At 40.3% G+C, this 27258-nt stretch overlaps 1 protein-coding gene across 1 annotated transcript in view; it reads right to left on the bottom strand.

Moving 5' to 3' along the window:
* Positions 1-3407: 3407 nt before the first annotated feature.
* The window catches only part of LOC117394782 (chemokine-like protein TAFA-5), a 94753-nt gene continuing 70902 nt past the window's right edge, over positions 3408-27258 (bottom strand). Inside the window, exon 5 of the mRNA XM_033993353.3 lies at positions 3408-6409. Within this exon, the coding sequence (XP_033849244.1) occupies positions 6401-6409 (9 nt within the window). The 3' untranslated portion in view covers positions 3408-6400. The remainder of the gene's footprint in view (positions 6410-27258) is intronic.

The following is a 27258-nucleotide window of genomic DNA, read 5'->3' as shown; positions in this document are numbered from 1 at the left end:
ATTGTTTCTGTTCAAACAAACCACTTGACCAGTTGTGTGTAATTGTGCTATCACCGGGTGTATTCACAAAAGCTGTAACACTTATCATACATGTGCTAATGGTAAAAAGAGAGATGCACAGCAATTGACTGTGAGCATTCAACACACTGATTCATAACCCATGTCAAATATTCTTGATGTGTTAATGAGAACATTGAAACCGTTTAGTTTTGGGAAGTTGTAATGTATTCTATTTTGCTATTGTTCATTACACACTTAATCATGTAATTGCCGATTGGCTTTTAAAATGTGAAATACTAACAGTACCATATTAGTTTAAACCAGTGCCTTTCATGTGTGTGTGTTTTATTTAAATTTATTGTGACTGTGAGGTTTCTCAATGGGTCAGTTAGCATTCCTTGTAGCCTCGAATCTGTCGCTTCATATGAATGTAGTGTACAATATTCATTCATTTAACAAACATCCACATGCACTGTTGCACCTTGCGTATCAAGGCTGTAATAAGTGAGAGTGAATCTTATTGATTTTACTGTACGGAACAGATCTGGTGTGCAATGGCCTTAAAGAGAAAAATATAGTGTTACACGTCCGCACGTGTTGCTACAACTGTTACATACCTGTAATTTTTCTTTTCATTGTTAACATCCTGACAACTTTTTACACTTATAACTTTAAAGTCTGTTTCAAAGCTGTTTTCAAAATGTCATTCAAGTGCACTGATTGTGTAAGAATTATGTCCACATTGTCAAAAAGTTAACACAGCAATAACGATCCATGATTTGGTATGGAACAGAAAAGCCAGAGCTTTTTTTTGCTGTGATTTAGAGGACAGATCTCATACTCCAGTGCACTAGAGCGGACATTTTGAAACAAGCTTTAAAGTTATAAATGTAAAAAGTTGTTAGGATGTTAACAATGAAAAGAAAAATTACAGGTGCATTATTTAAACAGTTGGAGCAACACGTGGGGATGTATAATACTATATTTTTCGGAACCTCGCTACTTACTCTTAACAATGATCAACTCCAGATCAAGCTACTTACTCTTAACAATGATCAACTCCAGATCAAGAGGACCAAGCAGTTGCTCTTCAGATACAGTAGATGACAGGGATGTTCAAAACGTTCATTGCATTTATTGAATTATTTTATAACACTTGTCAATTTGGTTGGTCCCTACACCTCTCCTCGACTGCCTCACAGGATGACCATGGCTCCATCTTCACTGGGTAGTTTAGTTCTCTGCACGCTCCTGAGTTCAATACTGGGGTCTTTTCAAATGATCTAAACAGTTGCTGATCTTATTACTGCAGCTGTCTGATCTGGCAATGCTACTGGGCGCTCTGTGGTGTTTTTACATGCCTTTGAAAACCAAAGTGCACTAAAGAGACTCACTTGCATGCCCAGTCAGAGATGTTGCTGTGTTAATAATGTAATGATTTAAAGGGAGGCTGTATTTAGATCTGCCATGTTTTATATGAATAGGCCCCAGCGACAGAGCCGGCTGTTCCGAGGCATCTGTTTACGATAGGAAGAGGGTTCACTGGCATTCCTTGAACCATGTGTGGAATGTAGATCATCAATTAGGCAGTGGTCCTCAACTCCAGTCCTCGAGGACCCTTTACAGTCCAGGTTTATGTTTTAACCAGGATCTAAATATTTGTTTTAAGTTTGTATTGCTTTTACACCAGCTCACTCAAGTTTCATCTTTGAAATTGTCTGGAACGACAGATATCACAGTTCATACAGTAGTGTACGATAAAATCTGAAAAAAACTGGTTGAAACAAAAACCTCTAAAGAACCAGAGGACTGGAGTTGAGAACTGAATGAGACTGATTGAAGCTGGTTTCACAGACCCTGGTTAGCACTAATCTTGGACTACCTTAACTAAGATAACATTTGGTAGTTCAAGATAGTGGTCTAGTGCTAATAGGGGTCTGTGAAATCAACCAATTGACTCCATGTTTACTATATAAAGAAGGTGAAACACAGGCAGTGTGAGACTGGGAGTAATCCAGCAAGGTCTCCTGTGTTGACAGGAGCTGTCCATTTTACACTGGTGCTGAAACCCAAGCACATGCAACAGTGTCCTGGTTAGGATCATTTCTTTGGCTTTAAGGAAAAGGATTTTCTTTTTTAAAAAGTATTTTTGAGGTGCACCAGCAAAGGGATATTTGTTTTGTGAAATCTCTGCCAAGAAGACTGCCATTGCATAGCAGTTTGATTCATTCTGTGTTTTACAGTGAGTTTAAAACCACAGTGTGCATAGGTGGCAAGCTCAAGGTGTGTTTAATTCACCTGGAATGGATCAAACTGCTATGCAATGGGGAGTCTCACTGCAATAAATGGTCTTGGCAATAAACCTGTTTTCCACCACAGATTAAAAAAAAAAAAAATATATCATTTCAAAACAATAAGCCAGCCCATTCTTGATTGTATTTTGTAAATGTCTATTTATTAAAGTTATAAGTTTACTGGACAGCATGAGATGTTTTCTACTAACATCACAGCTGCTGACTCTGGCCACATGTTAAATGTAATGAATATAGATAAAGGTAACTGCAATTGGCACTAACGGTACAACATATAAAAGTTGAGTTATCCCTATTTACAGGTTTGGACTGTTTATTTTAAGTATATTAACAATAAAGCACCCTTCCCAAGTGCAGAAACCAAAAATATTTGTGTGAGTGCTATTTGTAGTTTTCTACCTGTTGTTGATTGAAATGGAAACAAAACTGACACCTTTCACTCTTTGTGACTGATTGAGCTATGATCATGCAGAGTTTCACTCTCTATGCTAGGAAAGGAATGAAAGGCAGGTTTGACAAACAGCAGCAACACATGTAACAATTCAGGGTGTATTTCTAGAGCATTCACACACCGACAAGAGCACAGGATACAGCGGTTAAGGAATGCAACCTTGGTATCTTGGAGAAAGTTTAGGATATTGTTTCAGTAACACTGCCATCGGTATGTTTTATGACTTCACTGCTCCTTGCCACTTCCATTTTACTGAACGGGTGATCACAAGATCTTAGTTCTAGTTTGACATTAAAAATAAAAAACACATACATTAGATTAATTGTTTTGACATGTATTCACAGTTTTTTTTCTATCAACATCATGGTTGGGAGTTTTCTAAATAGTAGCCTCTGGGTAAAGACTAATTACTAATCTTACTCTTAATTTGTTTTGTTTGAAAATAATAATGCCTCACAAACCCTTAACAAAGCACTTTGTATGTAAACAGACCGGCGAGATATCTTTAGCAAAAGAGAAAGTGGCCCCTTCATTCTCATGTCTTCATGTTCCTTTCCAGTTTTAAACAAAGGATGTACGATATCTTTAAAAGGCATTGAGGTCATGAAACCTTCTTTGAAAAGAAAGATATAGAAAACATACAGTAGTTGACATAAAGGGTTTTATTGTCCATATAAATATTAGGAATGTGTAGTACATGATCAATACACCACTGGAATAATGTTGATGAACTATGTGTTGTAATCTTAACTTCCTTTCACTTTGATGCTTTTACTGATTAAAATAGGATTCTTCAAGATGAAACTCACATAATTATTTTTAATATATATAAAACATGTTTTTATTTAACTAGACTAATGTCATGGTTTTAATTAATCAAAATGGAGAGCAGACCTTGTTGATTGCTGACGTCAGGCAAAGACTGACTGTAATAAGCTCACAGACTAATATGCACTCCCTTGACAAATGGATTTGAATCTCTTGACAGGTTAATGTGCCTGTTGGGAAACTTCTCTCTAAAATGATCCTTTTCTTGTCCGCTCTCCCTCTCACACTTTTAGTACTTGTCTGTGACACACTTCTCAGGTAATTGCAGTGCATTACTTTCGACTTTAAATGGCTCCCTTTCTGCACATGTTTCCATCATAATGACTTTCCTGTTGACATTATTAGCCAGCTGAGCAGGTTTGAATGGGTTATTTTTAGGCTGGACTTCATTGGATCAGCTGCACACTTACCGGTAGGTGCCCTTGCTGCTCATACAAAGTGCTTTTGAAAACATATGCACATCATTGTATTACTGCCATCAGACTTAAAATAACAATGAGAAACGACAAGCGATAGTAATGTGGTGTTTATAACTAAGGTATACAAAAACCTTGCAATTCATAACAAGACAAGAAACGTTCTACAAGTAGCGTGTCACTAAAATGACAGTGGAACAAACTGCTGTTATACAGTATATGTCAACACTTCTAATGACAACTTCATAGATATTTACTGACGGATCATAAACTAAAGTGCAGGATCTTGCAATGTTGTCTTTTTTGTTGTTTTTCTAACGCTAATTGGAAAAAAAAATGTTGGAAATTTCACAACAGCTCTGTGTACCACATATCAGCATTGAATCTGTGGAGTGAAAGCTGTGTGTATCACAGACCAGCATTGAATCTGTGGAGTGAAAGCTGTGTGTATCACAGACCAGCATTGAATCTGTGGAGTGAAAGCTGTGTGTATCACAGACCAGCATTGAATCTGTGGAGTGAAAGCTGTGTGTATCACAGACTAGCATTGAATCTGTGGCATGAAAGCTGTGTGTATCACAGACCAGCATTGAATCTGTGGCATGAAAGCTGTGTGTATCACAGACCAGCATTCAATCTGTGGAGTGAAAGCTGTGTGTATCACAGACCAGCATTGAATCTGTGGAGTGAAAGCTGTGTGTATCACAGACCAGCATTGAATCTGTGGCATGAAAGCTGTGACACTCCAATGCCACAACAATGCTTATAATAATCACTATGGTACCTCTGTCTCGTCGGTTATAAAGTATATATAAATTAAAACATACTTTTATTTCTGTCGTGTACTGTCTAGCTGTGGTGTGCAAATCATTTGAACTGATGTGCTCCAGCTTGTTAATATGTAATGATAGTTCTTGGTTCCCTGAATATACACAATTTCACTGCACCCTTGTAGTCACCTGAAACCAGGGATATTTTGTAATAAAAACTGCCACAGTGTTTTTTCTTTTTTCTTTTCTTTCTTCTTTACAGAATAAAACAACAGACTTAAAACACCCCCGAACAAAAAATCTTAAGACATACAGTGCACCCGAGCTGAACACTACACCCTAGCTTAAAATAAACCCGTGACACCTCTGTGCAAAGCAGAGGCCACATAAGACCCAAATTATACACTGAAATTGCAGTCTTTCTCCTTTATGGATGTTGTCTCGTTGCATTCCATCACAGAGTCTCCTGACAACTGTGTGCGATTTTGAAATGTGACGACGTCTCTTAAACAGGGCTCTTTGACAGGTTTAGATGAGTCTTCGTCACAAGGTGTCTGTCAACAACTGTAATATCTGCAGGGAACCCTCCTCTCATCCCAGCAGTGTAGCAGTTCCCAAATGGGAAAGTCGTTTTCATTCGTATCTATTTATTCATTTGAGTTTTTCTGGCGGTCATTTTTTTTAACCCCTGCCCAAGTTTTGCGGGGTATCCTATTACATACAGTAGTACTGACATCATGAAACTAGTGTGTACGTGCACATGTGTGTGTGTGTGTGTGGAAAATCCTCAGCAGCTCAGCTGTCTGTCTTGAATACCCTGATGATATAACGTGGGGGGGGGGGGGGGGGGCATTGAGAATGAAAACAGCGAGGATAAAGGGCCTCCAGGTCTGTATGGAGCAGTTTTGTTAGAATTGTTCTCTGTTCCTGTGCGGTTCAATTCTTGAGGGTAATTAAAGCTGTTCTAATTCCCAGCATCTGTGTCCCCATATTGCATGGAATATTAGCTGAGCCAGTCTGCTTTCACTTCTCTCCAGAGGGGAGGCAGTGCTTATATCCCTGTGCTGTTAATATCACATATATTCAATTAGAAATATGACAAGGTTACTAAAGGATGCCACTGTTCTGAATGGCAGTTCTTTCACTTTGGTTATGAGTCTTTATTTTGAAATAAAACTGTGAATATATGTCCGTAGCTTTAATGAGAAATGCCTCTTTTCTTTTTTTTCTTTTTTGGAACACAAAACTTAACTAAAGTGTATAAATCACATCCTCTGAAACTGACACAGATGCTTGCCTCAAAGACCTGATGTAAATCAAGTCTTTCCAATCCACCAAAGGGGTATTTATTTATTTTTTTCTCTGTGTAAAGTGGCAGCCAAAAAAAAAAAAAAACAGAAGCCTTGGCCGATATCGTTGGGAGTCTGCAGGCAGTTGAGGCTTTGGGAAGTGTTTGCCTAGGAATGATAGTCTAAATGCCGCAGCAGAAACAGCTTTAGCTCGATGTGACATGAGTGTAACCAAGTGACAATCAACAGATGGTGCTCTCCACTGTAGTGGATTGGAATTGAGGTACTGGAGACGAGATGCTGCCTGGTAATGATGGCTTCTTTTCTACGGCTGTCAGGAAACCTGTGAACACAGGAGAGAAGAGCATGCACATTAGCAGGGTTCCTTACACCCTCCACCCCAACTGACAACAGAGGAGCAAATTAGCAGGGTTCCTTACACCCTCCACCCCCCCACTGACAATAGAGAAGCAAATTAGCAGGGTTCCTTACACCCTCCACCCCCCCACTGACAACAGAGAAGCAAAGATGCTTAATGAAGCCGACACAGTTATGCAGTGTCAAGATGGAATTTTAAATGACTACCCGCGAAAGCCTCAAAACAAATGCAAGTCATGTAAAGTTAACTACATTAAAGTCACATTCATCAGTGTAGGTAAAATAAATATTGTTCAACTGAGCTGAATGGACTGTCAAGGGTGGGGAGGAATGTGCAATAATATGTCAAGAGAAAGACAGCCAAATAGTTCAAGGTACTGATACAGAGTTTTTATATTTCCTGCCCCCCAATACCTCACAAAACTTTTGCATATTCTCCGTATTCCACAATTTATAGAGATTTCATTCATTTATTTTGTCTTAACTGTGCTTTGGTTTGACAAGAAAACATAATGTGCTGGAATGAACTGTAAAGTGGTGACTCACTGAAAACAAATCAGAACCAGTTAGTGCTTTCCTCCAGGAGTGATTTGAATTAGTCACGATACCTTAAAAAAATACAATGTAGCCACTTAGTCCAGTAGATACACGTTTTATCAATCTTCCTTCTTATTTTTCACATTTTAACTAATATGATTCACCTTGCGTGTTTGTATTACTGTTAAAGAGAACATAATGTAATTGTATGTAAAAATAATGTGATATCTTGTAACAATTGTAAGTCGCCCTGGATAAGGGCGTCTGCTAAGAAATAAATAATAATAATAATGAATTGAATGTAAACACTTACATACTTCTTGTGTGTGTTGCATTGTCAGGACTGTTTTTAATGAGAAAGGGAATTCTTTAGTGCAAGTCACAGTACTAGTCCTTTAATACAGAGGTTCCCAAACTGGGGTCCAAGGACCCCTGGGGGGCCGCGGGATGGTTTCAGAGGGGCCGCAGCACATACAAAATGTTTTCTCCCAAATGACCCTTCACATAATGAAAGCAGTAACACTTCTCCGGTACAAGCAAACAACCTCTCACAATAGAGGGATTAAAATCAAAATGTTGGGGGGGGTCCTCAGTCAGGAGGCCTCATATCAGGGGGGGGCCTTGAGCCAACGCAGTCTGGGAACCACTTCTTTAACAGACTGAAGGTGATTAGAGATGTAATGAGGGGTACATTTTGATCTTCAAAGGTCTGGAACACCTTACCGAAGGAAGGTTCGAACCGTCGATGGTACTCATTTGCATAATTTACCAGTGACGTCACCATAGCTACTTGTTTATATTTGATTGAAAATCCTATTTTACAGGTAATCCATATAAATGGAATAACACATTCACATGTAGTTATACAGAACAGTAATCATGTTTTTGTAATTTAAATAAAAATAAAAATACAGTAAGCTTGCAATGCAGCCAATTAAAAGAATTGCAGCGGACAAAGCTTTATTTAACAGTCACTGTTCCAAGCAGGTTATCTGTCACATTTTACTACTACTAAAAATATAATAATAATAATAATAATAATAATAATAATAATAATAATAATAATAATAATAATAATAATAATAATAATAATATGAACTTATGCTTGTCAAGTGACCTCGGAGACTGGATGTGCCCCGATGATACATGAACACAGTCGCATGCACAGTTTGCATTCAACTTTTTTTTTTCCGTCTGAGCATTTACAAAAAAATCCCAAACAGCAGAGTGGTTTTGAGACATACAGCTTATTCAATATAGCTTATTGTATGATATACAATGCTTTGCTGTCGAGATGGCGAAAGACAAAAGTAAAGTTCTGCCTCTGGATAACACGAACTGGAGGGGAGAGGGGCGGACAGTGCTGTTTTCTAAATTAATATTATTAGTGTTAGCGTATATTTTGTATGTTTCAAACAGATTCTACCATGGCATTTGTATTACACTGTCTTCTACACTAGGTATTCAGTACATATTTTACTGAAGCACTACAACTGCTATAGATGCCCCCCAATGCAACACACACAAGAAGTATGTAAGTGTTTACATTCAATTCATTATTATTATTATTTATTTCTTAGCAGACGCCCTTATCCAGGGCGACTTACAATTGTTACAAGATATCACATTATTTTTACATACAATTACATTATGTTCTCTTTAACAGTAATACAAACACGCAAGGTGAATCATATTAGTTAAAATGTGAAAAATAAGAAGGAAGATTGATAAAATGTGTATCTACTGGACTAAGTGCCTACAATGTTATTTTTTCAAGGTATCGTGATAATTCAAATCACTCCTGGAGGAAAGCACTAACTGGTTCTGATTTGTTTTCAGTGAGTCACCACTTTACAGTTCATTCCAGCACATTATGTTTTTTTGTCAAACCAAAGCACAGTTAAGACAAAATAAATGAATGAAATCTCTATAAATTGTGGAATACGGAGAATATGCAAAAGTTTTGTGAGGTATTGGGGGGCAGGAAATATAAAAACTCTGTATCAGTACTTTGAACTATTTGGCTGTCTTTCTCTTGACATATTATTGCACATTCCTCCCCACCCTTGACAGTCCATTCAGCTCAGCTGAACAATATTTATTTTACCTACACTGATGAATGTGACTTTAATGTAGTTAACTTTACATGACTTGCATTTGTTTTGAGGCTTTCGCGGGTAGTCATTTAAAAATCCATCTTGACACTGCATAACTGTGCCGGCTTCATTAAGCATCTTTGCTTCTCTGTTGTCAGTGGGGGGGTGGAGGGTGTAAGGAACCCTGCTAATTTGCTTCTCTGTTGTCAGTGGGGGGGTGGAGGGTGTAAGGAACCCTGCTAATTTGCTTCTCTGTTGTCAGTGGGGGGGGGGGGGGGGGGGGGGACATTTAATGTGTGATTTATAGCAGTGGTTCCCAAACTTTTGATCGTCACGTACCCCCCTTCCAGACAACAAATGAATATCCCAAAAGCATTTTTTAAATACTCAATTTTTACCATCCGTTGAGAACAAATCACATGACCTTAACTACACTGACCTATTGCCATAGCGTTTGCTCTGCGCCCCACCTCCAGATAGACAATCTGTTGGCTCTGATTTGCGGATTTGTGTTTTCATTGACAAACTGACTCAAGGCTGGAAACTAGACACGTCTTGTGCACCCCTGGGGGTATGCATACCACAGTTTGGGACCCGCTTATTAATCCTATTCACACATTGTCAAACGGTTTCTGTTAACAGAAAAAAAGAAAAAAAAAAAGCACACTTAAACACATAATAATAATAATAATAATAATAATAATAATAATAATAATAATAATAATAATAATAATAATAATAATAATAATGACGGTCACTTGATCAAAAACAAATCCATGTTTGGGAGGTTACTAGGCATCCTCTGCTTTTGACCAACTCTGAGGACAGCTGGTTTTTAGTCCCTGTGACAGAGAGCGAATCTGAATCAACAATCTCCCTCACGACCTGTGAGGGCACTGTACAACAGCAACTGCGTGCCTCGTACTGAATGGTTGGGCAGTTCATTCCAGGGGCAGTCGGAAGCTGGCCATTCAGGAAGGGGGCGGCGTCATGGTACCAGGAGTCCTCGCCCCAGTACGGGGAGCAAAGTTTCAGAATTGGAGGAGACGTGACTGAACTAGCTGTCGGAGGGGCGGGGCTGAGGGTACTAGCAGCTTCCTTCAGAGCTACAGCTCTGGGCCACTTGCAGGCAGGCCAGCAGGCGCCCGGCCAGTCTACAGGGGTCGCTGGTGCGCGGTGAGCTGAGGACACCCTGGCCAACCTAAGCCCTCCCCACCCCGGGCGGCGCCCAGCCAATTGTGTGGCACTCCCTGGGAACTCCCGTCCACGGCCAGAAGTGGAATAGCCTGGACCCGAACCGGTGATCTCCAGGCTATAGGGCGCATCCTGCACTCCACGTGGAGTGTCTTTCCTGGGCATATTCGGAAGCTTAGCATTGATTCCAATAAAGTGCAGTGCAGTAGAACCCCAGAGTTACAAGGCTGAAATGTCTGAAACTCTGAAACATGTATTCTTTGAATGCAAGGCTGTAACGTCTGTGTACTGTAGTCATAATGGGTCAATAGCAATGTACTGAATTTAGTATGGAGATGGGGACTAAACAGAATGCTAGCTGATACAGTACTATCTAAAGATCATCTCCAGTTATCTGTCTTAATACCAATTGCAATGTAAAAACTCACACTGCTGACTTGGGGATCAATTCATCCCGAACTTCAGTACAGGCCTTGGGTTAAACTCATCATTCCCTTCCTGTTTGGGAGTGTCAGTGGGTGGAGGAGGGGGCAGAATGAATGATTCTGTATTCCTTCTATGTTCCCTCCTACTTGTAAAGAAGAACTATTATCAGCGTTGTCCTCACAATATCTATTGCATTTGAATATACCTCAGTAAATCAAAATTGAGTACTGTTGCTGAAATACATTAATTCTAAAACTAAACTTCAAACAAATCGTGTAGACAAGACCTGTTGCAATTAATACATTTTATTCTTACTAATAATTTGTTTAGGAAGAAAACAATATTCAAACTAATTAATTAATTATGGCCACACATATTTTATGAGTAACTACTGGAATGAAGTAACAAGTTAAATATAATCTGATCCGCTCATGTGGATATCTCTATATATGTTTTAGCGATTGTGAATCTGAACTGTAAATCTACCTCCCGACCTGGAAGGGTGCTAAGTAAGGTTGCTGGTGCGCTTTCACAGGGATAGGCCGACTCGATGGTAGGACAGAACAGGAAGTCGGCCATCTTGGTAAAAGGACAGAGCTGCAAGATTGCTGAACAACTGTATTGTGATAAGCTCTGGGGCGCACAGCGATTGGATAGAGCGTGGTCCCTTACATTGACACATTAGCAGACCGGAGCACTACTGTGTTTGTTGTTGTTTTGTGTAAGCAGATGGAAACCAATTTTCGATCTGAAGCCACGGAGCCAGCACCACCACGAAGAGCATCTGCACTGCCACTTCACTTCCAGCTGTTACAGCACCACGGAGCATGGGCACTTGCACTCTGGAACAGCATTTATTGTTTCTGGTTTTTGGGACTTCAAGCCCACTGTTTAAATACCCATTACCATGGCTGGTAGAGGGGATAGTTTATTTTAAATAAACCAGGACTTTTTGTAAATACACCCTCTGTTGTGGACATTGTACCCTTACCACACCACTCACATCCTGACAGCGATATATTTACAAATGTCTTCATTTAATCATTTAAGACACAAATACAAAATAAGTGACATTTTACAGCCAGTTATATTCATTGCATTTTATTGAATTACTGGTAGTTGGAGAATACATTTAGCAGTGCTGCTCATACGACTTAGTACTGAAGTTAGTCTAAAGAATTGCTGGACTAACTTTGTACCTGCTTTACACACCTCTAGGGGGCAGACGGCTGTTACATTGTGTTCATTGCAATTGAGATCATCTTTAACACCCACCGGCAGACTATCTGGAGAGGTTTAGTTCATTGCAATTAGCACTATCTTGCAGCCATGTGAGCCCTGTCATCCGTCCTAACTCTGGGATGATCTCCAGTTAGTATGTTACAGTGAGTACATTGCAATTGCTCCAAAATGTCTACACATGTAATCATGTAATACTAAATAAAAAATAAGCCAGGAGAGTAGCTGTGTTTGGTCAAATTACTGGCGTCTGCTCTTGATGTTATTAACAGCAGCCAGGAGCTGTGCTTAGCTGAGCGCTCGTCAGTTTGTAAGTGTGGGGTTCATGATGTTGAGGTTGTAGTTTGGGGGCTCCTTTGACATGTGTAGTGCGAGTGACGGGTCACGAAGATACTCAGGTGTCTTTAGACTGCATCAACTGTGTGTACAGTGGACCGCAGAATGACTGCCAGGCTGCTGCAGGATTTGATGGCTCTGTTATTAAACGGTTCACAATCATTGATGGCAACAGACCTTTTTCAAGGGCTGTGCCTTGACAGAGCTCATCAATCAGGATACAGATACAATTGAATGATCTGATGTGTGCTTCATGCCCTGTTTGTGTTCTTATGAATTTGTGTCTGAATGAGATATGATGTCTATTACGGGAACACATTCATTTTCAATCATCCTATTATGCGCAGCTGTAATCAGGAAGTCAAGCCTTTTTGGGCAGAACATTCTTGATACAAAAGGTCATATTCTCGAGGGTATGTATGGTGAACTAACCCAGGAAGGAAACTAACAGAAACGATGAGTTGGAAAACTGAAAGATCACTGCACATCTTTTGATTGATTGTTTAAAGTTTTTAATGCAAGTAAACATTAATTCACCTCTTCAAATAGAACTCTCACCATGCATTGATTCATTATGAAAGGCACTTGTAATTTTTATAGTGTCGGCAGTTTATCCTTTATTAAAATGCAGTTTGTCATTCCTTATTATTGTAAGAGCCAGCGTGGATCAGCTGAGATCATCAAAGATGAGATGATGTATACAACCAAATGAAGGACAGAATGAAGTGTGCGATGCAAACAGAAAACAGCGAGTGCTGACAGCGATTCTGACAAGCTACATATCAAGTCTGTGTTTACAGCTTGTGATGGATCTGAAGCATAGACAGCTTGGGACTCCTCTGCATTTACAACAGGGAAAAAACTACAGAACGGCAGTAATGTAACTCTACAGCCTGCACACTGGCTACAAGCATCCCCTGTTTACAACATGGAAAACACTACAGCACTTTCCAGTGATACAGAACAGCAGTAATGTAACTCTGCAGCCTGCTCTGGGCACTGTGCTCACTGAACCTAATTCAACTTATGAATTAATGCAGCAAAGCAATTAAAATAATGAAACTAAGTTAGAAGGTAGAAGCACTGCAGCAAAGTGTCAATTTTTGTGATTGAATGTTTCAGGTTATAAGTGCTATGCAGAGCAGGGGAGGGCAGTCATTGCTGGCAGTGCCAACAAGACCTGCTTCCAGAATGTATAACCTGCCCTCCCGAACTCCACTACTTCAAAACACTCAAAAGGTATGATTAAACTCAGAATACACAAAGTGATGCAGACGAACGCTTCGCCTAGCGCCTTCACAGTGTGGAGACAACACTAGCTGCAATGTTTGTCTCGACTTTGTTTCTTATAAGGGGAAAGGATACCACAGCGAAGGGAAGGTAGAAAAAAGAATCAATGGAATTTTTTTTTTTGCCAGACAGGTTTTCACAGTAATATTGTGGACCAACCCCAGCTTGATTATTAAAGTGGTCTACTTAGAATAACAATTATGCAAAATGAAAACCATTGCCGGCTGTCAGAAGCAGACTGTGTATGGTATATAAAAGAAAGTGAATATACTGAGATCAGTATAATAGCTGACCAATAGTTTAATGGAAAGAACAGCTGGCGTACTCCCCCCCACCCCCCACCAACACACACACACACACAGACACACACACACACACTCAGAGCTCAGCAGCAAATGGACTGCAGAGATATTGATGTGATCAAGGAAAAGATAAAAAAAATAAAATTAAAAGACTCATTTATTTTGCAGGTCTCCTGAGCATGATTTATTTTCTAAATCATCGAAGGAATGAATCATTTCCCGTTTGCGTGCAGCCCAAGAATCTCAGCGTATGTCCCCGAGAACAGACGCCCGTGGTGTTTGTCTGTTTCACCGGCCGCTTAATTACTGCTCAATGTGTGGGCGTCACGTCTCATTAACTAGTGTGTGACTAATAACGGTATGCTGCTGATCTACTGTTGCTTTTAAAAGCCCTATTGAAGATAACACTGGGCCAACTACTTTGGAAGAAGAGTCGACTGTTCTATTAAAAAGCAGAGTTCTACACAGTTTTAAAAATCCTTTTTTTTAATTATTTGAGAAGCTTAGTACTTTATTAGTCCTGTTCTGAAAAAATCAACTATTAATACAATCAGCGCTCCTGATAAGCTGTGTAATGGGTGTTTTATTCATTAAAATAATGACTTTTGCATGCACAGATGAACTTGAATCTTCTTGTACCTCATTGGTCTCAGTGGTCAGTTATGAATATACTGCATGCGGTAGCTAGAGAATGGATCATAGGAAAGCTGGGACAGCTAATTATCACCATCCTGGGATTTGCCAGAAACACATGACCAATAATTTCGGGTTTTTCATTAAAAAAATAAATACAATTAAAAAGTACAGTTGAATCCACTCACTTGCAATGCATATTTGGGACTGGTGAATAAGAGACTGGATTCTTGATTTTGGATTTTAGATTTCTCTACACCGTCTCAGTGCCCCTAAATCTGTCAACCACATATCTTGAAGTTATGTGGTTAATAAATACAATAAATACAATATAAATTGCATTATATTGCTATAGCAAGGCGATCGATAAGGAATACAATATTTTTTTTTATTAATATATAATCGATAGTATGTGCATGCAGGCCTTTTGTTAAGTATATATCATCTGCAGCGTTGGAATTATATATATATATATATATATATATATATATATATATATATATATATATATATATATATATATATATCTGTGTTTAGTTGCTTCACAGCCATATTGTTTATGGTCAATGAAGCAAATAAGAACAGTGGTTGTTTTTCTTTTTATTGTAAGTCCAAGTTTTTGTACAGTAGTTCAAAGTAACATTACAGTTAAAATGTAAGGTTGTAGTTAATGCATACCTGTCACAAAGACGGCCAGAGTGGGTGGCGTCAGACCAGAAGCAGGAAGGAATACAGATAGACTTGGGGTTGTGATGAGCTGAGTGCAATGGCTGCACTCAGCGTTTATTAACAAATAAAAGGTTTTAACACAAAACAAAACAGGACACTGCACTACACGCCAAAATAAAAAGACAAACAAAACGGACTAACATTAAACAAACGGTGCACGGAGAGACAAACAAACACAGTGAGAACAAACACTTTACGTTTACGATTGTACTGATTTAACTCTCCTCTCTCTCTCTCCCGTTCTCCACTCTCTGAACACCTAACCCCGACTGAGTGAAAATGTGCATCTATATATACTGTTGTGCTGGGATTCAATTACTAATTAATTATTCACTTGAATCCCAGCACGTGAATTAATTCTGTGCAACCCCGTGCTCGCATATTATATTTTAAATGCACGTGCGTGATGTGCAATCCCGTGCCTAAATACAAATATACAATTTAAACACACGTGAAACACAGACCTGTTTATATCCCGTGTACCAATCTATACACCAACATTAACATACGCACGCATACATACATACACAGAACACACAAATGCACACAGGGGCGGGGCACTTTGCCACAATACCCCACAACTTAGCACTAAAGTATGTACACTATTTATTGAAAGTACTCATGACTTCAAGGTAATGTTGCATTTTACTCACCCAAAATATGATTTTACTTGCATAGTGTCTATATTGGAGAGTAAATTACTCAATGACCCAAAACCTTATCTGGAGCATTGATTATATTATCATATAAACAGCAAACTATTATTTGAGTGTACTATTCAAGCACTGGTTTCAGATTCCACAGCTACACCCTACCAGAGGAGCCAGCTCAGAGGCACAAAGCACAATGTGGTAAGAACTTCCCCCAGATATATGTACAGTTCAGTGTGACATCTTAAAGCACACTGCCACCTCTCCGCAGGTAAGACGATTCTCATCTGAGACAATAAGACCATCTTCAGAACTGTTAATGAATAGGGATTGCAGGGGTTTACATAGTGTAGATGCAAAAACTATTACAGAGCAACTCTGAAATGTATATTTAATAAAGCCAGAGCCATTATAGTCTGGTAAGCGAATAGAGTCCCTTTATAATTTATTAACACTTTTAAACAGATGAAAAAGATGTACACCACATTGTCACACGCTTTTATAGAGATTCGTTTGGGCTCCAGAAAATATTTAGGCACGTCATGATAAGACTAAAGAATATTTATGTTTCAGATTTATGAATTTGGCAGAAATATGTATCTTCCCTATTTTTACATAAATGATTCATGCCTCGAATTTGTAAATTTGACATTCTAAATTGTTCATATGAATCTTTAATAGACTTAAATACGATTTTGCAAATCAGAACAGAATTTCATAAATTTGAAGCTATGCAAATAAATATTTATGAGGTCCTTTTTCCTGGCCTTTCCTGTTCAGAGTAATTGCAGGTGATTGATGCCATTTTCACTTTATATCTGGGAAAAATCAATCTTCGGTTTTGCGTAGCACTGTGTCCAAATTACAGAAGAAAGCTGCTTTCTTCAGACAGCACAAAAACTGACAAAAAAAGCATCACTCACAAAATAATTCAGTATATTCCTGCCAGTACTTTGTATTATTCTTACTGCTGTAACACTTTACACTGTGTGTCTCCTAATTCTACTGATGAAAATGTGCACAGTAATTTAGCAGTTTTCCCATGGTTATACTGTGCATTTATCATATTTTTAAATATACCATAGCGCTCTGGACTTTGCTTTACTAGGCTTTCATTATGCTGTATTACACTTTGCTATGCTGTTACACTTTGCTATGCTGTTACTATGTTTAATTAAAAAATAATAAGGCCTGTGTTCTGGCAGAATCAGCTCACATGCACAAGCCAGCTGATTTGTGCAATGTCCAACCGACTCGTCTAAATCAATGGGAGCTAAATTAACTCAGCTTCTTCTCCAGTGAAAGCTTTGCATCTTTCTGTGAGGCTGTAGGTCATCCCTCCCAGGAATATAGTAACTCGTCTTGCTCTCTGGGTTTAGCTCCCTAGCTGTGCATTCTACATTTGGTCTTAGTTATTCTAGTTTTCTGTTACTTGGTGCCATAATTAACATTTACTCCTGGGGATAGTTCCATTGTCAGCAGGTTATTTTTCACAAAATAGATGCTTTAAATTATTGTTATCAGTTTCAAGTGCTGCACAAGAGAGATACATACAGGTTAGTGGACAAACCTCTCCATTGATTTATATCATAATAGAATGCTTTTACTAACAGAGCACCTTTCTCATGCATTCAGTGTGGTTCATATCTATTTCTGCTATTTGCCATCAAAGCTTCAGTCATTGAGTTCAGTTAATAAAACAGATATCCAAAGCGTCTATGACTGAAGATTTTATGGTTACAGAGTGTTTCAAATTATGGATGAACAGACTCAAAAGAACGCAAATCAAATTTTGAAAGTAAGAGCAGGCAGATGGATAGGGCTTGGTTGACACAGTGATACAGCCACTGGTGTTCCAGATATACAGCATTTATATCATATCATAATCATTATCATAATCATAATCAACCAGTCCTACTAGCCTGTGAGAGGCTGCTGGTGGTTACCTGTATTTGTCCTAGCTAGCCTGTGAGAGGCTGCTGCTGGTTATCTGTATTTGTCCTAGCTAGCCTGTGAGAGGCTGCTGCTGGTTATCTGTATTTGTCCTAGCTAGCCTGTGAGAGGCTGCTGCTGGTTATCTGTATTTGTCCTAGCTAGCCTGTGAGAGGCTGCTGCTGGTTATCTGTATTTGTCCTAGCTAGCCTGTGAGAGGCTGCTGCTGGTTATCTGTATTTGTCCTAGCTAGCCTGTGAGAGGCTGCTGCTGGTTATCTGTATTTGTCATAGCTAGCCTGTGACAGGCTGCTGCTGGTTATCTGTATTTGTCCTAGCTAGCCTGTGATGGGCTGCTGCTGGTTGAGTGGAACTGTGTTGGGTCTAGAACAGGGGTAAGTCACTCGTAACCTATCCTATAATTTGACCTTTTGTTTGAATTCAGTTCTCACCATTTCTTTCATCTGCTCTCTTCCGTGTTAAATTATTATAAATCCTATTTATTTATTGTCTTCCACACACTATGGATTCCAAAATGCGTGCTTTTAACCTTAATGTTGACATTGATTCTGATTCTAACTCCTTGAACATTTTTGAGGCTACTGGATTCCTTAGATTATATCCTGCATGTCAAATGTCCTACGCATAATCGTGGCCATACTTTAGATCTGGTTTAGCTGTTAAGAATGTCATAACCCTAGATCTTACTATTTCTGATCATCTTGCTATTCTTTTTGAGGTGAATCTGCCAGTATCTACAAAGACTGTGGACCGTACATTTAAATCCCAGGTAATTAATTCTTCAACTGCTGTTAAGCTTTCTGATCTCTTGAACTCATTACCACTCTCTGAGTCCTTATCAGTAGATGAGCTGGTTAATACCATACCTACAACACCACCTTGACTGGTATCTTAGATACTGTAGCGCCAATCAAAACTCAGAGTATCTTTTAAAAAAAACTCACTGTGGTTCAATGATACAACTCGTAAGATGAAATATGAGGGTTGTAAACTAGAACGGAGATGGCAGGAATCTAAACTGCACGTTCATTACATCGCATGGAAGACCCACCTGGTTAAATATAGGAAGGCTCTGGCGTTGGCATATAATTCATATAATTGTAATTTCTTTTTGCTATCCTAGATAAATTAATTAATCCTTCCCCTAATAGTCCTACCCTTGACATTGGCTCCTCTCACAGCTGCAATGACCCCTTACATTTCTTTAAAAATAAAATACTAGACATCAGAAATGAGATTCCACAGACACCTTTTTCTTTGATTACCTTACAGGAACTGACAGAGCTAGTTCAACCGTTGGGTGACATTATCCGCAGACACGAAGTGAACTTCCATTGCTATGCTGATGATACCCACATATGTCTGTTCCTAAAGCCAGGAATTTTGTAATGTTGTAGTCAGATAAAACCAAGGTTATGCTAGTGGGCTCACAGAACCAACTAAAAGGAAATGTGGGATTACATGAGCTCAGCCCTTGCAGTCTCTCATCAAAACTTAAACTAGAAATTAAGAGTTTGGGAGTCTTTGATCCTGATCTATCATTAGTGAAGTTATTAAAGTATCTTTTTACCATTTGACCAATTATTTCCATATCTGATGCAGAGAGACTAATGCATGCCTTTGTTTCATCTAGAATTGATTCATGTAATGCACTTTTTCTGGTGTCTCAAAACACGTGGTATCCCGCTTGCAGCTTGTTCAGAATATTGCCGCTAGAATTCTGACTAAAACCAGGAAAAGTGAACATATTACCCCTGTTTTGGCCTCTTTACACTGGCTCCCTGTGCAGTATAGAATTGGTTTTACGATTCTGCTGTTAACTTACAAGGCCCTGAATGGATTAGCCTCTAGTTATTTGCAGGAGTTACTGACCCCATATATCACACAGGAGCTATGGCTTTTTCTTGTAGAGCTCTGAAATTATGGAATGCTCTGTGTTCGTTTGTCAGGGAAGCTGGGACCGTTACAGTTTTCAAGTCAAGACTAAAAATGCACTTTTATAAAATGGCTTACTTTTCTTAATGGGTTCTAATGTAACTTTAAAATTGCTGCTTTTGTATTATTATGTGTATCCTGTTATTTAAATATATTATTTAAATGGTCTGACTGTAGCAGTCGTATGTGTGACATGCTATACAAATGTATTGTGGTTTGTTCTTTTTTTCTGCTATGTTCTGTACAGTGCTTTATGATACTTTTATATAAAAAGTGCTATATAAGTGCAATAAATAAATCAAAATGAGCACTTGAGCAGTCTTAGCAATCAGAGGGTCCAGCACACGGAACAGCAAAGGCATTACAATGCCACACTGTTGCCAGGCGGAGCGCTCCCCATCAGGCTGTGATTGAGGTGCACAGGCAGAGAGGAGTTACAGCTCAGATCCTGCAGTGCAAGGAATCAGAACGCACTGCCCATCGCTAGGGGCTGTACAAGTACAACTGACAAAGGGACAAACAACAGCCAAATGAATGAGGGTATGCATCTTGATAGCTGGCCCTTTTTATTGTTGCCATGCAAACGTATTACTCTTGTTTGGTTGCTATGTGCATGTTCTTATATTAGCATGTTTTATATATCCTTTCTATTTCCAGTTCTGATGCACTGTGACCTGTAAGCATCTGTATACCAACAAAAAAAGATATTACACCGAGCAACTTTACAGATAGATCGCTATAAGATAACATATTATAATTGTTATATAGGCAATGACCCTATACCTGTCTCTGATTCTTGCTTGGCGGCTGTGTGTGGCAATGTGGCTGCACTTTCTGATCATGTGACACTGTGACCTCCTGCAACTCATCCAGCTCCTTCCTGCGTACTGAATAATAATAATACAACATAAACAAGCAGAAAAGCAAAAAGACGCTCACCTCCCCTTGGCATATTTGAGAGGACTTTAAGACGGTTCCTTGGGTAATGGCTATGGGCAAAACAAAAAGGGTTAGAAGCAAACCTACAAGGTGTTTAAAAACAAAAATCAAGGTAGTCCAAGCTGCACAAGTGGTAAAGCACAGGTGTGCACATTCAGGTGACAGCATATCTATTTGGAATCAGCATCGCAGTGTGGGGACTTGGATCTGGGGCCAGGCTCCGGCCACTGCACAAACTTTATTGTTTTATTATTTTACACTGGGGAACTTTACTGGGTTTACTTGAGTCTCTGTTGCTGGATTTTTGCCAATATGATAATTAGTTCTTATTTTCTTTTTAATTAGTCCATTTTGATATACAGTATGTTTTTATTCAAATTGATATGTAACATATATAGTAAACAGTAATCAACATTCATCAAATCATATTCTGCCATATCAGACATAACAGATTACAGTTATAATATTATTATTAAATCATTAAGATTAGACACTATATATACAGTACTGTGCAAAAGTTTTAGGCAGATGTAAAACAATGCTTTAAAGTAAGAATGCTTTCAAAAATAGACATGTTAATAGATTATATTTATCAATTAACTAAATGCAAAGTGAGTGAACAGAAGAAAAATCTAAATCAAATCCATATTTGGTGTGACCACCCTTTGCCTTCAAAACAGCATTAAGCACAGCTTAACACTGGTCGAAGTAAGCAAGTCTCAGTTTCAACTGTGAAGGGAAGACTTCGAGCTGCAGGTTTGACAGGTCGAGTGGCAGTAAGAAAGCCATTGCTAAGATGGCAAAATAAGAAAAAGAGGCTTGCCTGGGCCGTGAAGCACCGCCAGTAGACTACTGAAGACTGGAAGAAGGTCTTATGGACCGATGAATCCAAATTTGAAATCTTCGGTTCACCACGCAGGGTTTTTGTACGCCGTCGAGTAGGCGAAAGGATGGTTCCTTGGTGTGTGACACCAACTATCAAAAATGGAGGAGGAAGCGTGATGGTCTGGGGCTCTTTTGCTGGATCCAGAGTCGGCGATTTGCACAGAGTGAGTGGCACCCTGAACCAAAACTGCTACCACAGCATTTTGCAGCGCCATGCAATACCCTCTGGTATACGCCTAGTTGGTCAGGGGTTCATCCTACAGCAAGATAATGACCCAAAACATACCTCCAGGCTATGTCAGAACTACCATAGAAGAAAAGAACAAGACGGTAGGCTTCAAATCATGGAATGGCCAGCACAATCTCCAGACTTAAACCCCATCGAGCTGGTTTGGGATGAACTGGACAGAAGGGTGAAAGCAAAGCAACCTACAAGTGCAACACATTTGTGGGAACTTCTGCAACAGTGTTGGGAAGAACGTTCCGAACAATATTTGATTTCCATTGTAGAAAGAATGCCACGAGTGTGTTCGGCTGTTATATCTGCAAAAGGTGGCTACTTTGATGAGTCAAAAATTTAGATTAAATTTTGTTAAACAAAACGATTCCATGATTTCTTTTTGATCAGCATACCAAAAATAATTAGACAATCACTCAGTGCAAGGTTCATTATCTTTTTACCAACAATTTATGTCAATCATCATTGTAGGACAAATAAAATTGCGAGAACGTATAAACACATTAGTGTATGACTTGATAGCCTAATACAGAACGAAGATAGCATTTGCCAGGCCTGGACGAAGTCACCCTGTCCAATTAGAATGATGTTATCAGGAAATGCTCTGAACTAATCTTCAGTTTGAACTTCTACATGCTCTGCTTCGGGTGTCATTTCTGTCTCCCGTTCCTGGTTCTTTCCACAGCCTTTTGCCCTGTATGGTCATGTGAGCCTCTGTGAGTCACACATACCTGCTTTCCCTTCTCCCCAATGTAAACACATTCCTTCAGCACAGAGAACCACACCCTAACTAGTATACAAATGAAATGTGTTTTCAAACTCATACACACACCTTCTACAGTCTTATTCCAATACAAAAACACATACAGATTATTACTAAAATATAGAAAATGAAGCACATTCCAGCACCATCACTCTCATGCCTTGCTTGAAATGTAGCACTTAGCCAGGTAGCACATGGCTTTATTACTGTTTAACACAGAATAGGAAAGACTCCAACTTCAAATGTGGGAAACAGTTCCCTGTGCTACATTCAATAGAGCCTGTGCTGTATTCAATAGATCCTGTGCTACATTCAATAGATCCTGTGCTATATTCAATAGATCCTGTGCTGTATTCAATAGATCCTGTGTGTGTGTTATTGTTCACACTATGGCATCTTTCTTTTCGTCTCACAGTGCTTGTGAAAGCTGGGAGGCAATGACACAGGCTGTGGTCCCGAGCTTTCAGTTGAGCTTAATTGAATGTGCTGGTTTAGTGATGTGCTCTGGAGGTGGGTTTGACGCAGGTGCCCTGTTTGAATAGTGTGAGAGGCTAGTGAATAAGCCTGCTGCACAGACTTGCCCTTTATTCATCATATATTTTCATTTCGAAAGGTCTCACTGAAAACACACACAAAGCATTTTATGAGGACTGCTTTTCTCACATTTTACTTTACCTGGACATATAATCAAAACAGATTATACATTTTCCTTTCCATAATACCGGTAGTGAAGGATGCGCCCTATAGCTTGGAGATCGCTGGTTTGAATCCAAGCTATGCCACTGCTGACCGTGGATGGGAGTTCCCAGGGGGCGATGCACAATCGGCCAAGTCCTGCCCGGGTGGGGTAGGGGTTAGGTTGGCTAGGGAGTCCTTGGCTCACTGTGCACCACTGACCCCTGTGGCTGGCCAGGCGCCTGCAGGCCTGCCTGTACGCAATTCAGAACTGTGTGGTCCTACAACTCTGTAAGTTATGGATGGATATGGCTGCACAGCGGGCTTGCAGAGTGAAAAAAAGTGATGGCACTCGTTTTGGATGATGCGAGTGAGAGGATGACGCGAGTGAGAGTCTTCTTCTTTCCTGAGTTAGTTCAGGGGTTGCAGCGGTGAGCCAGGTTGAATAATAATTGGACATTCCAAATTTGGAGAAAATTGGAAAATTAATAAAAATAATTGCTCCAAAAAAAAAATAATTCTGTATGAAATGTGACACACTGTCAGAATGCGGTGTGGTGACCCTATGTCTTCCAGGACGTGGTGGGGCGGTGTGGTGACCCTCTGTCTTCCAGGACATGGTGGGGCGGTGTGGTGACCCTCTGTCTTCCAGGACATGGTGGGGCGGTGTGGTGACCCTCTGCCTTCCAGGGCGTGGCCTGTCCCTCACAGAGCCGGTTTCTCTGGACTAGTCTGCTGATTGTTGAAGCAGAACATCTCATTCTCCAGGTAACTTCTCTCACAGACAAGCCGCCTTCAATCTTGCTGATAGCAACCAGGCGATCTTCATTACTCAAGCATATCTTGCATTAATTAAAATCATGTATTTCGAATGGCTCTTTACACAGGTTCTTAATCAACTAATTTTGGCAATTTTTACTCAACTCAAATACCAAACACTGAGCACCTGGCGTTTTTATGAAATCACATGACTTGAGCTCAGTATTTTGTTATCCCAAGGAACAATACCACTCAAACAGTCAACAAACCAATATGCTGGGCCTAAGGTTGGGAAGTGAATGTCACTTGCCCCCAGAGGGAGACCGTTGCAGAGGTGATGTTGCGTTTAGGAGGAGGAGGGGAGGAAGGTGGAAAACGCAAAAAAACAGACACAGAATGAGTGTTCGACCAGGGCTTAAATAGGGAGGTTAATTAATAGATTGGCTTGATTAACTAGAGAGGAGCCCCTGCACCTGCTCCCCGAATAACATGCCATTGATTTACAATAAAGTCCTGCCTTGTGATAGAAATCCCAGCTAACCGTGACAGACTCAAAGGCAATTATTCCAGTCACAGGGTGCCAGTCAAATAAAACACTCCCCTTTGCCCTTAATTCTGAGAATAGCATAATCTGCCTGTATCAACATTGACTTCTTCTTTTAACTGTGTGCTCAATGTCTTGAATGCCTTGGCTATTTAGCTACATAATTTGATCAGTAGCTGTGACACGATGGCTTGTGGTGGCGTCAGACCAGGAAGGAAATCACAACAGTACTGTGGTATGGAAGCGCTGATGTGCGAGTTTATTGAAAATAAAAAGATTTAAACAGAAAACAAAAGTGTCAAACAAAATGGCACGATGGCCAAACAAACAGACAAAACACGGCAAACACTAAACACACAAGTATCGTGCTCAGCCATGTCAGCACGAGTAGCAATTGTTTTAGCTTTTAAAATGCTCTTACTCTCCTTCTCTCTCCCGTTCTTTTGTCTTGAACACACCAACCCTGAGTGAAAGATGAGTGCCTCTTTTATGCAGCTGTGCCTGGCTCAATTGCTTGTTAAATCATTAAATTTGAGCAGACACAGTCTGCACGTCAACTAATTGTGCACTCCACGTGCCCCCATACAAATACCCACTTTAATCTGCACATGAAGTGATTGTGCAATCCTCGTGCCTGAATACAAATATACATTTTAAATCACCTGTGCCACAAAACCCACACTCCGTGCACCACTACATACATACATATAACCATAAAATACACACAGGGGCGAGACACCCCGGCACATATCTCCCCCCTTGTGCGCAGCACACATGGCCTTAAAGGCCACCTCCCCCTTAAAAGCCCAACAGTCTTGGTCATAGTCCTGGGCCAGGAACGGAGGCATCCATGGGCCCACAGGTGGCAATGTTGCCAGTGGAAATGCTGCTAATGGCAACGTCGGCAGCGGCAATGCTGACAATGACAATTATTATTATTATTATTATTATTATTATTATTATTATTATTATTATTATTATTTGTTTATTTAGCAGACACCTTTACCCAAGGCGACTTACAGAGACTAGGGTGTGTGAACTATGCATCAGCTGCAGAGTCACTTACAATTACGTCTCACCCGAAAGACGGAGCACAAGGAGGTTAAGTGACTTGCTCAGGGTCACACAATGAGCCAGTGATTGAGGTGGGATTTGAACCGGGGACCTCCTGGTTACAAGCCCATTTCTTTAACCACTGGACCACACAGCCTCCTTGGGTGCTGGGGTGATCCTGGCAGTGCCAGTGGCAATGCTGTCAGTGGAAATGCTGACAGTGGGGTGAGATCCTCCTCCGGGTGGCACACTCTGGCCGTGGTGGTGGCGCTGGTGGCGGTAATGCCGCCCACAGCGTGGGACACTCCAGCAGTGACAGCGGCGCTGCGTAATTCGGCAGTGCAACTATTGTGGGTGGAGGTGATCTTTTCACCTCTCCCCCCTTCTCCGTAGCTGGCGGTTCCCTTCTCTTGGGCTCCAGTCCCAGACTTTCCGGCAGCGCAACTGCCGCTGCTGGATACAACAAAAGCCCTGGATGATGACAAGCAGGCATCCCCGGGCGATGACGAGCAGGTCTCCCCGGGCGATGGCGAGCAGGCTCGGGCAGCCCTAGGTGTTGCAGGCTCGGCAGCCTTAGACGTTGCAGGCTCGGCAGCTGATCCTGGAGAGGTAGCTTCAGCTCCTCTGGTGGTGGTGGAGGGAACAACAGGTAGTCACCCTCTGGCAGAGGAGACGAGAGCAACAAGTGGTCTCCCGCTGGTGGTGGAGGTGGGAGTTGCAGGTAGTCTCCCTCTAGCGGTGGAGGTGGGAGCTGCAGGTAAGTCTCCCTCTAGCAATGGAGGCAGGAGCAGCATTACATGTTAAGTTAACACATTAAAGTTAAGCATTATATTTAATGCTACATTTTTAAAACAAAAGGGCTACTAATGTAGATGCCTTCCTGTTACGTGCTATTAGAACAGAATTCTGTTTAAGTGTATTCAAGCCAAATGTCTCTGTCAAAACAACGCCCCAGTGCACCTTAAATAAGAACAAAAGGCTTTTTACTAGCGAGAGAAGGCCATTCGGCCCATCATGCTCGTTAAGTTGTTAAAAATCTTGCAAAGAAAGTAAATTAGACAAAAGACTACCAATATGGCTAATATAATAAACTGTAAATACTTTGTATTGCTTTCATGCTGAACCTGTAGCCGTCTGCATTAGTGGACTTTTGCAGGGTGGCTTTATAGGTCCTGTGCTTTCCTCTGCAGGTGAAGCGTCACATTGATCCTGTTAGGGAAGCTGATATGCTGGCAATGAAGTCTGTATTCATTCTGCTCTTTCCACCGCTCATGCATGCAATTCAAAACCCAGGATTTTCACAGCTATCCCATTACATGCACATAAAATACGGATTAACCCTCTGCAGTCCATTTATTAAGTGTGTGTCAGGCACGTCAGGTCCAATTTATTTTCACACGCGCTGTTAATTTTAGACGCGCTGTTTAAAAGTATTTTTTTTCCACAGTCAAACGGGTTTAAAAGGCCCTGCATAAGAACAAAGCACTCACTAGGCATCTCCAGCCCCGCCCCACCCTTTCATTTGCTATCGCTTTCACATATGCTAAGTAATAAATAATAATAATAATAATAATAGTCGTACATACCGATCAATCATCTCCTGATCACTCGTTTTATCACCAAACTCCTCATAATGCGA

The sequence above is a fragment of the Acipenser ruthenus genome, chromosome 30 (genome assembly GCF_902713425.1).
Source record: "Acipenser ruthenus chromosome 30, fAciRut3.2 maternal haplotype, whole genome shotgun sequence".
Lineage (NCBI taxonomy): Eukaryota > Metazoa > Chordata > Actinopteri > Acipenseriformes > Acipenseridae > Acipenser > Acipenser ruthenus.
This window is presented reverse-complemented; position numbering and strand designations above follow the sequence as displayed.